Source organism: Chiloscyllium plagiosum, unplaced genomic scaffold (assembly GCF_037043375.1).
Source record: "Chiloscyllium plagiosum isolate Xiang-an unplaced genomic scaffold, Cpla_swu_hap1 HiC_scaffold_13, whole genome shotgun sequence".
Lineage (NCBI taxonomy): Eukaryota > Metazoa > Chordata > Chondrichthyes > Orectolobiformes > Hemiscylliidae > Chiloscyllium > Chiloscyllium plagiosum.
Window position 1 is genome coordinate 39,289,681 of NW_028270151.1, and position 16,141 is coordinate 39,305,821.

At 41.7% G+C, this 16,141-nt stretch overlaps 1 protein-coding gene across 3 annotated transcripts in view; it reads right to left on the bottom strand.

Annotated features, from left to right (window-relative positions):
- Window positions 1-16,141, bottom strand: part of ece2b (endothelin converting enzyme 2b) — a 180,226-nt gene that overhangs the window by 53,117 nt on the left and 110,968 nt on the right. For all 3 annotated transcript variants that reach the window (XM_043702324.2, XM_043702326.2, XM_043702325.2), the window contains exon 5: window positions 1,205-1,329. In XM_043702324.2, coding sequence (XP_043558259.1) covers window positions 1,205-1,329 — 125 coding nt within the window. The remainder of the gene's footprint in view (window positions 1-1,204; window positions 1,330-16,141) is intronic.

Here is a 16,141-nt window from a genome sequence, read left to right on the forward strand (position 1 = left end):
ACTTAGTGCAACTCATCAGCTCACACAGTGGTGTTAATAGGCTGGATATCCACCTCAATTTTACCTTAAAGTAAGATAAACATTCAATGCAAAAACTAGCAACTACTCCACAGGTCCATAGTCACTGGGAATATCCAATCTAGTTCTATCCTTACAATTAAGTATGAACTATGGTTCTCAGTAACCTACTAAAATTAACCACATGAAGTTCAGTCGAAAGAGATATTTCAAACCACATGGTGTGATGTTTATTAGATGTATTAGATTGTGGGCAGCACGGTGGCACAGTGGTTAGCACTGTTGCCTCACAGCGCCAAAGACCCGGGTTCAATTCCCACCTCAGGCGACTGACTGTGTGGCGTTTGCACGTTCTCCCCGTGTCTGCGTGGGTTTCCTCCGGGTGCTCCGGTTTCCTCCCACAGTCCAAAGATGTGCAGGTCAGGTGAATTGGCCATGCTAAATTGCCCGTAGTGTTAGGTAAGGGGTAAATGTAGGGGTATGGGTGGGTTGCGCTTCGGCGGGTCGGTGTGGACTTGTTGGGCCGAAGGGCCTGTTTCGACACTGTAATGTAATCTAATCTACCTAAGACAAGGAACAAAGTGCAGGAGAAACTCGGCAGGTCTGCCAGCATCGGCAGAGAGAAGAAAGTTAATGTTTTGAGTCCCAAATGACATTTCCTCCACTTTCTGAAAAAATCATATCCAACCTGAAACATTAATTTTGTTTCTCTCGCTACAGACGCTGCCAGACCAGCTAAGTTTCTCAAGAATTTTTTTTTTAACTTCAGATTTTCAGTGTTTTGCTTTTACTCTCCTATTGTACCCAATTGCTTTGGGTTATCATTAACAAACCCAAATTCCCTCTTTGTCAGTGTGTCCAGAATGTAGCTGAAAGGTTTTAAGCATTTACGATTTTACTTTAATTGAACACTAACAGCACTTTATGAATTATATAAAATCCTTTCTATGTAAAAAAAAACAATCAAAATCATGAACCACAATTCAATGAAATAAAAGCAATCTCAAAATAGAGCTCACTTCAGGATTTATCACAGTCAGATGATTAGAAAGGTTGCATCACCTTCAAACCTGTCAAAATTTAATCAATTCATCTAAAACTGTACTTTAAAATTTTAAGTTGATTCTGCATATGAAGCTTTAAGAGAAACTAAAAAAACCTAATATTTATGATCTTTAAGACTTACCTTATTAATGAGATCAATCAAAGGCTGTGCACCAAGTTCTTCAATTCTTTGCTCATTCAAGCAGGAAAGATAATAATGTTGAGCTTTCCGCTCTGCCTCACTGCTAGAATTAAAGGTGGAGTTTTCTGTAAAAGATAAAAGGAATTGTCATCAATCTAAAGGAATGGGCATATAAGTTGGTGTGGATACATCCACTCAGAGGATTAGTCCCCTGAAAATCAGTTAATTTTTTTTTAGAAACAGTAGTTCAAAGCTTGAAAAAGAAATCTAAAATATGAATGCCAAGTGTGTAACAATTTGACATACCATTAAAAGACTACAGCAATTTTGGTCACCTTCACAAAATTATTTCCCAAAACAGATTTATTTAGTGCACTTTAATATTCAGATAGCCTCGATACATTTTTAAACTCCAATTACAGATGAGCATGTCCCCATCATAAAGCTACCAATAAAAATACAAAGGTCCAGCAAAGTGCAGTATAGGAAAGAATGTGAAGTGAAATTCAATTGTTTCAGTCCAAACACACATGCATAAAATCAGTAAGGGTCACAAATGGTAGACATGAACCAGAGATACCCAGGTTTATACGACAAAGATCATAACTAGCATTTAAGTATTGCAGGTAACAAAGCCACATTGACCTCACTAAAAACAACAAGTGAAAAGACTATGCGTGACCAAAAAAAGGCAAGTTATTTGTGTCAACTACACCTGAAAACAAGGAACTATAAAAACAATCACTTTTTAAAAAAAATCAAAGCCCTTAGCATTTTTGCCTCAGACTCTTTGCAATGTTAAGAAATATGGCAAAAACAATATCTCTCAATGTGTGATTCTTCAAGTACATTTGTAACATAGGGCATTCATCACCAGAGAAAATACCACACCATAGTTATCGCAAAGATTAAAGCTTGTAAATGTATTCTTCCCAGGGTACTTATTACAGCTACATCTCAAAATATTCATGATGGAGAAAGTAAACAATTTTAAGATTAGCTCAGTAGGTGGCTAAAAAAGCAGCTTCACTTATCTCAAAGCCCCTAGCTAAAGCAAGCTATATTTGAAAGACAGAAACATCTATCTTGAATTCTTGAATTGTATGATGGCAAGAGTGTTCTACAAGATTCCTGAGAGAGAGTAGAGAAAGTGCAAACTGAAAACACACCCACAGAAAGAAGCATAAATTTGCCTGTAGAAATCAAAGCTGCAACAGGCTGCATTACATAGAGGAGCAGATGAATTCTGAAGTCCTGGAAGCTCAGCATTTAGAGCAAGCAACAACTATGGGTTTTCAAACTCAAAACTGTGTAACGTATTCCTTCAAATCTCTATATTTAAGCTGGAGTCTCTCCCTTATACCCCCAGAGTCAACTACTTTTCAGCAGTTCATTTCATCTGGATATTATTCATTCCAAAGTATGAATGTAAAGTTGGAGGTGATGTGTCATGTTTTTATTGACAATAATGAGGGTTAAAATTTTTTTTGTCTCCATGAAATGTAGAAACTAGGAGCAGGAATAGACCATTTACCCCTTCAAGTCTGTTCTGTCATTCAGTTTGATCAATGTTGATCATCAACCTCAATTCCATATTCCTGTGTTTTCCTGATATCCCTCAATGCTTTTAAAATCTAAAAAAATTATCTATCCCTGTCTTGAATATATTCACTGACTTGGCCTCCACAGCCTTCTGTGGTAGAGAATTTTACAGGTTCACTACCACCTCAGCTGAGTCCTGAATGGACTATTCCGCATCCTAAGACTGTATCCTCTAGATGTCTAGACTCTCCTGCCAAGGAAACCCAAGTTCCCTGCATTTAATCTATCCAGCCCTATTAGAATTTCATATATTTCAATCAGATCACCTCTCGAATATGCAGGCCCATAAACCTATCTCTCCTCAAAGGACAATTCTGCCATCCTCACTGGCTGGATTTGAGGAAGGGTCACCAGACCCGAAATATTAACTCTGATTTCTCTTCGTTGATGCTGCCAGACCTGCTGAGCTTTTCCAGCAATTTGTTTTTATTGTTATTGGTTTGTTTTCACTCAAACATCAAAAAGATAAAGGGCAACCTGATAAAAGTTTACAAAATTATGAGAAGCATGGATCAAATGGAGAATCGGAGTCTTTATCCCAGTGTGGAAATATAAATTTCTAGTGAACACTGATTTAAGATAAAAGGGGATAAGTTCAAAGGAGATGTAAATGGCAAGTTTTTTTATACAGAGTGTGGTAAGTGCCTAGAATGTGATGCCAGAGGAGGTGGATACATTAGTAACATTTAAAAGACATCTTGACGGATATGTGAATACGCAGGGAATAGAAGGATATCAACTAAAAGGAAGCAAAAGATTTTTAATTTTAGAATGACATCATGCGTTGGTGCAGTCCTGGTGGGCTGAAGGGCCTGTTCCTGTGTTGTATTGTTCTCTGCTTGATATGAAGCTGCTTGTGTATCTTACATTATCCAGACCATTCAGCATTACGGCTTCAATATTGTGTCCTATTCCAATTGTAGCATCAAAAGACTGCCTGTAAAAAAAACTTCCTGTTTCTGATTCCCTGGATTCCACATCCACATGGTGGCTACTTCTACATTAAAACACAATGTTGCACTGCAAAACCTTGGAATATTTCTTTCATGACTGCCTGAATTCTATCTGCAAGCACAGAGAAGCCAATTACTATTGCATCATGAAGCATCAATATCAATGTTTCAAAATCATCAGTGGAAGCATTCCTGAGAGATGCTCTGATTGTGCTCATTATCCAACTGCCTTCAGGCTCTCTTGCTGATGCCAGTGACATTGCCAGTTATGTAATGTCAGTGCACAAAGACTCGTTGCATAACAGAATCTACAAACATACAGATTGCAGTCTGCAGTATGGCATGAAGAAAGGAAGTGGCTGACTTGCTGAATAGCTGAATTGAAACTGGAATCAAAAACTAAAACATCACGGTCAAGAGTAAAGATATGTATTTATCCGGTGACTGCCAATTCTTCTTCAACTTTTACTTCTGCCAGGTCCACATTTATGTAAGCTGACTCACTTTGCACTTCCATGTAAATTTTGGGACCTCTGAGAGGACTGGTGCCAGCTTCATTTGGGGATTATGTTAAGTACTGTAGTGAGATTTGTTGCTGAACGAACGCTAGAGTTTGGTATCCCATCACCAAGTCACCCTTTATTTAGACATGGAGAATCCTTGACACTGATCCAGCTCCCTCCAGGCCAGGTCTCAGAATAAACAGGATTGGACAAGCATATGGACGTACATGGAATAGTGTAGGTTAGATGGGCTTCAGATTGGTATGACAGGTCGGCACAACATCGAGGGCTGAAGGGCCTGTACTGCGCTGTCATGTTCTATGTTCTATTTCTGACATTCCTGTTCTTATATTGAAGCTGTTAATCTGATCCAATTTGGGAACTCATATTCTATGAAGTCCATCTGGCCAACCTTGTTACAATTACCACAGGTTGCTAGTTGCTTCCTTGGTTATGTTATATCAGTAACAAAAGGATGGCACAAGGAAAGTACTTGTTGTTGTTATGTAGACTGTACAATTATTGCAAAAAACAGTGTGGCACAGTCTTTGCCTTATAATTGCTCAAATACATTAGAAGAGAAACTTCGCAATTATAATAGTTCTAAATTGAAAGCATGAATCTCTTTTTAATTTATGCATTATCCATGCCATTCACAGCAAGAAAACCTTCTAAGAACATCTTCAAAGTGGATAAGAGATCTGTATTGCTATGAACCTAAAACTTCTGTATGTGTTACAGTTTAGGTAGATGATTTTGGTAAGGGGATAAAAATGCTTTAAATGAGTGATTATTTTGGGCAATGTAACTCACTAATAGTAAAGTCTCATAGAGAAGAGCTTAAAAACGGATTTGTCATTAAGTTCAACACATTCATTCATAATCCTGCCATAATTTCTCTTTCCATTGCACATCAAGACAGACATTCATAAGAATCCCCCAACCTGAGTTCTAACCCTCTCATTTCTTTAGTTTCTCTTTTATCTTTGCCCATTCTATCCTTAATTATTATTTTACAGAATGTGAGTGGTACTTGGAAGGACACCATTTCTTGTTCTTGAGAAGATGACAGTGAGCCACAGGAGTACATGCACACTGCATTAGGAAGAGAGATCCATTTTTAAATACAGCAACACAAAGAAAGGCAAATAAAGTTCCAAGTAAGGATGGTGTTTAGCTTGGAGAGGACCTTGCAATTGGTAGTGCTCTTACACGTCTGCTATATTTGTCCTTCTGGATATTAGGAGTTGCAGTTTTGGAAAGTCAAAGAAATCTGCTGCTACAGTCCACCAGTAGTGGAGGGAGCAAGTGTTTAAGGTGGTGGGTAGAATGCCGATGAGCTGCACTGTTTTGACCTGGATGGTATCATACTTCAAAAGTATTAACAGAACTGCACTTACCCAGGTGAGTATGTAGTATTCCATCACGTTCCTGACTTGTGCCTCCCTATCCTCTCCAAAGTCCTTGATTGATCCAAGGTTGAAGACCACCAATTCAGAAACTGCTGTTTTATGACATTTATAATCGATAACCTCTCATGCTAGATTCTCCATAAACTTTAATACAATTTGGCTGTCCATATCCAAACTCTCAAAATCCTACAAAAGTGCTCTGCCTATCTCATTCATGTTCCAGTTTTCCAACATCTCAAATATAAAACTCTAATCCTTGTTTCAAATCCTTTGGTTGTCTCAGTTCCCCCTATGGTTATGATCTTCTCCACTTGTACAATGCTCCAAGAGCTTTGTACTCCTTCTACATTGCTATATGTATTCCTAATTAATTTTACCCAAAAATCTATGGGCATGTTATTTGTAATTTAGACCCAAAGTTCTGAAATTCTCTTCTTAAACCTCTCTCTCCTCCGAGGAACATAGGACACAGGAACAGAAGTAGGCAAATTGGGCCTTGATGTCAGATTTACCATTCGATAAGATTATGCCTGATCAGATTGTGGTCCCAACTCCACTGTCCTGTCTGACCTCTGCAACTCTCAACTCCTTTTTTTTTAAAATTTTTTGTTAGCAATTTTTTTTAACTTTACAAACATATAAAGTTATTGTAAAAAACAATCAATCACAAATATCAGTATAATAAAAAGAAAAAAAAACACAAATTACTACTATTATCTACTAACTACTAACCTACTCTATAATACAAAGCAAACCCTAACTGTGCAAAGCAACACCAAAAAAAAGAAAAACAAAAAAAAACACAAAATACAGAACACATATGCTCGGCGCAAGGCTCCCAAACAAAAGAACAATAGACAATAGACAATAGGTGCAGGAGGAGGCCATTCTGCCCTTCGAGCCTGCACCAACATTCAATATGATCATTGCTGATCATCCTTAATCAGTATCCTGTTCCTGCCTTATCTCCATAACCCTTGATTCCACTATCCTTGAGAGCTCTATCCAACTCTTTCTTAAATGAATCCAGAGCATTCCACACAGCCACCACTCTCTGGGTGAAGAAGTTTCTCCTCAACTCTGTCCTAAATGGTCTACCCCGTATTTTTAAGCTGTGTCCTCTGGTTCGGCACTCACCCATTAGCGGAAACATGTTTTCTGCCTCCAGAGTGTCCAATCCTTTAATAATCTTATATGTCTCAATCAGATCCCCTCTCAGTCTTCGAAACTCAAGCCCAGTTGCTCCAGTCTTTCAGCTTAAGGTAGTCCCACCATTCCAGGAATTGACCTCGTGAACCTACGCTGCACTCCCTCAATAGCCAGAATGTCTTTCCTCAAATTTGGAGACCAGAACTGCACACAGTACTCCAGGTGTGGTCTCACCAGGGCCCTGTACAGCTGCAGAAGAACCTCTTTGCTTCTATACTCAATCCCTCTTGTTATGAAGGCCAGCATGCTATTAGCCTTCTTCACTACCTGCTGTACCTGCATGCTTACCTTCATTGACTGGTGCACAAGAACACTCAGGTCTCCTTGTACTACCCCTTTACCTAAATTGATTCCATTTAGATAGTAATCTGCCTTCCTGTTCTTGCCACCAAAGTGGATAACCATACATTTATTCACATTAAACTGCATCTGCCATGCATCTGACCACTCACCTAACCTGTCCAGGTCACCCTGTAATCTCCTAACATCCTCCTCACATTTCACCTTGCCACCCACTTAGTATCATCAGCAAATTTGCTAATGTTATTACTAATACCATCTTCTATATCATTAACATATATTGTAAAAAGCTGCGGTCCCAGCACTGATCCCTGCGGTACCCCACTGGTCACTGCCTACCATTCCGAAATGGAGCCGTTTATCACTACTCTTTGTTTCCTATCAGCCAACCAACTTTCAATCCAAGTTAGTACTTTGCCCCCAATACCATGCGCCCTACTTTTGCTCACTAACCTCCTATGTGGGACTTTATCAAAAGCTTTCTGAAAGTCCAGGTACACTACATCTACTGGATCTCCCTCGTCCATCTTCAGAGTTACATCCTCAAAAAATTCCAGAAGATTAGTCAAGCATGATTTCCCCTTCATAAATCCATGCTGACTCTGACCTATCCTGTGACTACTATCCAGATGTGTCATAATTTCATCCTTTATAATAGACTCCAGCATCTTTCTCACCACTGAAGTCAGACTAACTGGTTTATAATTTCCTGCTTTCTCTCTCCCACCTTTCTTAAAAGGTGGCACAACATTAGCCACCCTCCAATCCGCAGGACCTGATCCCGAATCTATCGAACTCTGGAAAATAATCACCAACGCATCCACGATTTCTGGAGCCACCTCCTTCAGTACCCTGGGATGTAGACCATCAGGCCCCGGGGACTTATCAACCTTCAGACCTAACAGTCTCTCCAACACCAATTCCTGGCAAATATAAATTCCCTTAAGTTCAGGTCCTTCAGCCACTGTTACTTCAGGGAGATTGCTTGTGTCTTCCCCAGTGAACACAGATCTGAAGTAACAATTCAATTCTTCTGTCATTTCGTTGCTCCCCGTAATATATTCCCCTGTTTCTGTCTTCAAGGGCCCAATTTTAGTCTTAACCATTTTTTTCCCCTTTCACATACCTAAAAAGTTTTTACTATCCTCCTTTATATTTTTGGCCAGTTTACCTTCGTATCTCATTTTTTCTCTGCGTATTTCCTTCTTATTAATCCTCTGTTGTTCTTTAAAAGCTTCCCAGTCCTCTGTTTTCCCACTTATCTTTGCTATGTTATACGTTTTCTCTTTTAACTTTATATTTTTCTTAACTTCCTTCATCAGCCACGGCATCCCATGCCTCCTCCTAGGATTTTTCTTCCTTTTTGGAATGAACTGATCCTGCATCTTCTGCATTATACACAGAAATATCCTCCATTGTTCCTCCACTGTCACCCCTGCTAAGGTATTGCACCATTGAACTTTGGCCAGCTCCTCCCTCATAGCTCCATAGTTCTCTTTATTCAACAGAAATATTGTCACTTCCGATTGTACCCTCTCCCTCTCAAATTGCAGATTGAAGCTTATTGTATTATGGTCACTATTTCCCAATGGCTCCTTCACTTCGAGGTCCATGATCAATTCTGGTTCGTTGCACAATACCAGATCCAGAATTGCCTTCCTCCGGTAGGCTCCAGCACCAGCTGTTCTAAGAATCCATCTCGGAGGCATTCCACAAAGTCTCTTTCTTGAGGTCCAATACCATCCTGATTCTCCCAGTCTACCTGCATGTTGAAATCCCCCATAACAACTGTAGTAACATCTTTGCAACAGGCCAGTTTCAGCTCCTGATTCAACTTACATCCGACATCCAGACTACTGTTTGGGGGCCTGCAGATAACTCCCAAGAGGGTCTTTTTACCCTTAGAATTTCTCAGCTCTATCCACACTGACTCTACATCCCCTGATTCTAGGTCCCCCCCCGCGCAAGGGACTGAATATCACCCCTTACCAACATGGCCACCCCACCCCCTCTGCCCGTCAGTCTGTCCTTACGAAAGCATGTGTAGCCTTGAATATTCATTTCCCAGGCCCTGTCCATTTGAAGCCACGTCTCAGTTATCCCCACAATATCGTATCTGCCAATTTCCATTGTATACAGACCCTTGTTAACTTGGGAGACTCCCTCCAGGGCCCAGGGCTTGACAAATCTAATCATCCTGGTTTAACAAATGCCCTAGTTAAGATAACTCATAAATCTATATAAGACCATAAGACATAGGAGTGGAAGTAAGGCCATTCGGCCCATCGAGTCCACTCCGCCATTCAATCATGGCTGATGCGCATTTCAGCTCCACTTACCAGCGTTCTCCCCGTAGCCCTTAATTCCTCTAGACAACAAGAATCTATCAATCTCGGCCTTGAAGACATTTAGCGTCCCAGCTTCCACTGCACTCCGTGGCAATGAATTCCACAGGCCCACCACTCTCTGGCTGAAGAAATGTCTCCGCATTTCTGTTCTGAAATGACCCCCTCTAATTCTAAGGCTGTGTCCACGGGTCCTCGTCTCCTCGTTTAACTGAAACAATTTCCTAGCATCCACCTTTTCCAAGCCATGTATTATTTTGTACGTCTCTATTAAGTCTCCCCTTAATCTTCTAAACTCCAACGAATACAATCCCAGTATCCTCAGCCGTTCCTCATATGTTAGACCTGTCATTCCAGGGATCATCCGTGTGAATCTCCGCTGGACACGTTCCAGTGCCAGTATGTCCTTCCTGAGGTGTGGGGACCAAAACTGGACACAGTACTCCAAATGGGGCCTAACCAGAGCTTTATAAAGTCTTAGTAGTACATCTCTGCTTTTATATTCCAACCCTCTTGAGATAAGAGACAACATTGCATTCGCTTTCTTAATCACGGACTCAACCTGCATGTTTACCTTTAGAGAATCCTCGACTAGCACTCCCAGATCCCTTTGTGCTTTGGCTTTATTAATTTTCTCACCATTTAGAAAGTAGTCTATGCTTTTATTCTTTTTGCCAAAGTGCAAGACCTTGCACTTGCTCACGTTAAATTCCATCAGCCATTTCCTGGACCACTCTCCCAACCTGTCTAGATCCTTCTGTAGCCTCCCCATTTCCTCAGTACTACCTACCTGTCCACCTAACTTTGTATCATCGGCAAACTTCGCTAGAATGCCCCCGGTTCCCTCATCCAAATCATTAATATATAATGCGAACAGCTGTGGCCCCAGCACCGAACCCTGCGGGACACCGCTCGTCACCGGCTGCCATTCTGAAAAAGAACCTTTTATCCCAACTCTCTGCCTTCTGTTAGACAGCCAATCCTCAATCCATCCCAGCAGCTCACCTCGAACACCATGGGCCCTCACCTTGCTCAGCAGTCTCCCGTGTGGCCCCTTATCAAAGGCCTTTTGAAAGTCTAGATAGACCACATCCACTGGGTTTCCCTGGTCTAACCTACTTGTTACCTCTTCAAAAAATTCCAACAGGTTTGTCAGGCATGACTTCCCTTTACTAAATCCATGTTGACTTGTTCTAATCAGACTCTGCTCTTCCAAGAATTTAGAAACCTCATCCTTAATGATGGATTCTAGAATTTTACCAACAACCGAGGTTAAGCTGATTGGCCTATAATTTTCCATCTTTTGCCTTGATCCTTTCTTGAACAAGGGGGTTACAACAGCCATCTTCCAATCATCCGGGACCTTTCCTGACTCCAGTGACTCTTGAAAGATCTCAACCAATGCCTCTGCTATTTCCTCAGCCACCTCTCTCAGAACTCTAGGGTGTATCCCATCAGGGCCAGGAGATTTATCAATTTTATGACTTTTTAACTTTTCTAGCACTATCTCTTTCGTAATGGCAACCATACTCAACTCAGCCCCGTGACACCCTTTAATTTTGGGATATTACTCATGTCTTCCACTGTGAAGACTGACGCAAAGTACTTGTTAAGTTCTCCTGCTATTTCCTTATCTCCCATCACTAGGCTTCCTACATCAGTTTGAAGTGGCCCAATGTCTACTTTTGCCTGTCGTTTGTTTCTTATGTACTGAAAGAAACTTTTACTATTATTTCTAATATTACTGGCTAGCCTACCTTCATATTTGATCCTCTCCTTTCTTATTACACTCTTTGTTATCCTCTGTTTGCTTTTGTATCCTTCCCAATCTTCTGATTTCCCACTGTTCTTAGCCACTTTATAGGATCTCTCTTTTTCTTTAATACATTTCCTGACTTCCTTTGTCAGCCAAGGTTGTCTAATCCCTCCCCGGTTAATCTTTCTTTTCTTGGGAATGAACCTCTGTACAGTGTCCTCAATTATACCTACAAACTCCTGCCATTTTTGCTCTACTGTCTTCCCGGTTAGCCTCTGCTTCCAGTCTATTTTAATCAGTTCCTCTCTCATGCCCTCATAATTACCTTTATTCAACTGTAACACCATTACATCCGATTTTGCCTTCTCCCTTTCAAACTCCAGACTGAATTCTATCATATTATGGTCACTACTTCCTAAGGGTTCCCTTACTTTAAGATCTTTTATAGAGTCTGGTTCATTGCAAAGCACTAGGTCCTGAATAGCCTGCTCTCTTGTGGGCTCCATGACAAGCTGTTCCAAAAAGCCATCCTGTAAGCATTCCATGAATTCCCTTTCTTTAGATCCACTAACAACATTATTTACCCAGTCCACCTGCATATTGAAGTCTCCCATGATCAATGTAACCTTGCCTTTCTGACATGCCTTCTCTATTTCCCGGTACATGTTGCGTCCCTGGTCCTGACCACTGTTAGGAGGTCTATACACAACTCCAATTATGTTTTTTTTGCCTTTGTGGTTCCTCAATTCCACCCACACAGACTCCACATCATCCGACGCTATGTCATTCAATACCATAGATTTAATTTTGTTCTTAACTAACAAGGCAACCCCACCCCCTCCAAATAACTCAAGTAGGGCTGCCATGTCTTATAAAAATTGTCTGTTTTGTGGTGCACCATGTTTGTGAAAAAGTCCAAGGGAATGTGCTCCATAATTAATTTCTGCCAATCTAGCAAGCCCGGGTTTTCAGACACCCAATTCATCAGAATATTCTTCCGTGCACAGTGTGCAAGAATATTGAATAGTTTCTTCCCATGCCCATTTAAAAATGGTAAATTCGGTAGATCTAAGAGGAGAGATATCGAGTCTACTTTGACTTCAGTCCTCAATACCCTCCCTATCTCTCCCGCCACAGTGCTCCAATAAACATGAAGCCTGTTGCATGTCCAGAAGCAATGGGTAAGAGTACCTACACTTATTTTACATTTGGGGCACACTGAAGATGCCCCTTTTTTAAACTTCGCCAGACGGTCAGGTGCCAGATAAGCCCTGTGCAGAACTTTTAATTGCGTAGCGCATGTCCTATTACAGATTGAGATCTTTCGAGTATTCTCCCACATGTTCTCCCATGTTCTCCCAGACCTCACATAACCGGTTAATATCCTGCCAGGCCCTGCCACCCAACAGGTGATAGAGGGCACTAACCGAAAGGGTGCTTGTGGAACGTAGCAACAACCTCTCTGTATCGGGCTTATAGGGCTTAGTGAGAAACTTAGTCTTCTTCTGGATGAAATCCCTAACCTGAAAAAAACGGAAAAGGTCTCTGCTGGGCAACCCATATTTGCAGCTCAGTTGCTCAAAAGATATCATAACCTCCCCCTCAAACAAGTCTCCCAAACTATGAAACTCCTCTCACTGCCCATAGTTTGAACCCTGAGTCCATCATCCCTGGACAGAACCCTGGCATGCCAACTATAGGTGTAAGTGACAAAGTCTTGGATAAACAACCCTCACTCTGATGCATCGCTCTCCATGCCTTGACTGTACTAGTGACAATGAGGTTCCGGCAGTGGTCCATAACTGTCCTCATGTTATCCATGAACAACAGGTTAAGGAGAGGGCACTTTGCTTGGGAGGCCTCAATATCCAGCCATTTTGAGTTTGGATTGTTACCTACCCAATCGCAGACAAAGGACAGCAGGGAACTCAATTGATCTTTCTGATGTCTGGGAAATCAACTCCTCCACCTCCTTGAGGCAACTGCAATTTACTAAGTTTGATGAGGGGCCCGCCCATGATGCCAGACAAAGGAACTAAACCACCCCATAAGCTTCCGCAGCGTTGACCTGGGAAACATTATAGGGAGCATACGCATGGGATAAAGCAAACGAGAAAGAACATTCATCTTAATGAGAGATATTCGGCCCAGCCATGAAATTGGAAGAGCCTCCCATCTCTGGAGATCTCGCCTAATATTGTCGAGTAAATGAGCAAAGTTAGTTTGAAATAACAGATCAAACTTGGGGGTAATAAAAATGCCTAGGTATCAGAACCCTGCCCGTGACCACTTAAAAGAAAACTTAGGGCCACCTTCAACTTCTGGCACATCCTTAAGGTTCCCCAAAGGCATAGGCTCTGATTTTGCAAAGTTAATCTTATATCCTGAAATAGCCCCAAATGAATTGATACATTGTATCAAATGGGGTACAGAGGTCATCGGGTTCGATAAAAACAGAAGGACATCATCCACATACAGTGTAATCTTGTGTGCCCTCAATCCCACTTCCGGAGTGGTTATGTGGATGTTCTGACGAATAGCCTCTGCCAGCGGCTCTATCACCAACATAAGCAACAATGGTGAGAGGGGACAGCCTTGCTGACTACCCCTACCTATTGTAAAATTCCCAGACCTCACCCCGTTGGTGATGACAGCGGCCAGAGGGTGGCGATATAAAACCTCCACCCACTTAGCAAAGACTCCACCCAACCCGAACTGTTCTAAGACATAGAAAAGATACGGCCATTCCACCCAGTCAAATGCTTTCTCTGCATCGAAGGAAATCACCAACCCCTGAATCGATTGTTGCTGACAAACTTGGACCACATTCAGCAACCTTCTAATATTATTAGAGGACCTACGGCCCCGTATAAAGCCTGTCTGGTCCTCTTTAATAATGTGGGACAACGCCAGGATCTTGGACAGAACCTTGAAGTCTGAATTTAATAGAGAGATGGGCTTGTATGAGGCACAATCCTCAGGAACCTTCCCCTTCTTAAGAATTAAGGAAATATTAGCTTCTCTCAAAGATGGTGGTAGGCGTCCGTGCATATAGGAGTGATTGTATATTTCCAATATTGGCCCTGACAGAATCCCTATAAACTCTTATAAAACTCACCCGGAAGACTATCAGGGCCAGGCACTTTCCCACTCTGAAGTTGCCTAGCTGCCTCCCGTATTTCCTGAACTGTCAAGGGGGTGTTAGGGAGAGAGGTCTGTTCCAAGGTTACCCCGGGAGGTCCAGGTTCTTAAAAAAGGTCTGCATTTTAGCACTCCTGTCTTTGCAACCTTCAGACCGATACAATTCAGAATAAAAGCTCCGAAAAGCCTAATTAATCTTTTTAGCATCATATGTAAGGACCCCGGCACTGTCTCTGATTGCAGTAATGGATTGGGGAGCTTTTTCCTAGTCAGGTATGCTAAATACTTCCCAGGCCTATCCCCATATTCGAACAGCTTCTGTCTAGCAAAAGCAAGTTCTTTCTTTGCGTTTTGTGTCAGTATTGAATTCAGGGCAGCCCGAAGGGCTGTGATCTGCTGTAGCTTAGTCACCGAAGGCCGTGCAAAATGTGCTGCCTCCGCGGCTTTCAACTGTATCTCAAGTAGACGCTGCTGTTCCTCCTTCTGTCGTTTCCAGCTAGCCGAATAGGAAATAGCTAATCCCCTAGCAAAGGTCTTAGCAGTGTCTCATAGCATGGACGGACTACTAGCCGTACCTGAATTGATAGTCAAGAATTCCTGAAATTCCTTCAAAAAATATTCCACAAATTTGGAATCCTTAAGGAGAAAGGGGTCCAAACGCCAGTGCCGCAACCCTAGCCTTTCACTCTTGGCCTTAACCTCCAAATATACTGCCGCATGATCAGAGATAGCTATATTCCCAATTTTACAACCTATAATCGAATCCAGAAGGGCCGAGGGAGCCTGAAAGAGGTCAATCCTCATGTGACATTTATGTGGGTTTGAAAGAAAGGTGAAGTCCCTGCCGGTAGGGTGAAGACATCTCCAAATATCCACGAGCCCCAACTCCTCGCATAAGTCAACCATCTGCTTGGCCTGCAAAAAAATAGTTGGGGGCCCACAAGGCAACCTGTCCACTGTCGGATCCAAAAGACAATTAAAATTCCCCCCATAATAATGTGCTATATTCCAAAAGCACTCTTACTTAGAGAAAGCACTAATAAAAAATTTGAGGGGATGCGCCGGAGGACAGTAGATGTTTAAAATGCCATATTCCTCCCCATGTTTCAGGGCTTTAAGTATCACAAACGATCCCTGCTCATCTTACACCTGCTCTAATAATGTGAACGGAAGATTTTTCTGGACAAGTACCGCCACTCCCCTACTTTTAGTAGTAAAGGATGAAAAGAATACCCATTCATAACCCCCCTGTTGTAATTTCGGGTGTTCCCTATCATCAAGATGGGTTTCCTGCAACAAAGCGATATCAACCCTTTCCCTCTTAAGGCTAGAAAGCACTTTTTTCCTTTTAATAGGCGAATGACTTCCTTTAATGTTCCAGGTGCACCATTTGATAAGACACTTAGCCATATCCCCTTTCAGACACCCTTGAACCCCTCAGAGGGAGAACCCTGCTTACAAAGCGCCGAGCATAAGTAAATAAAGACTCAGAATTGAAAAACTATATATACAAAAACTACTCTATCATAACTATAAACAACTATTACTACCAAAAATCTACAAAGAAAACCAACTATAGAACCTTGAATGGAAGACTCTTGCCCCTGCCCATAGGGAACACTCATCCTACCCATCCTCTCTTTCACAGCTCCTTCAAACCTGGACTGTGCCCCAGCCTTAGGCCAGAAAAAAAAATAAGGAGATGATCCTTAAATC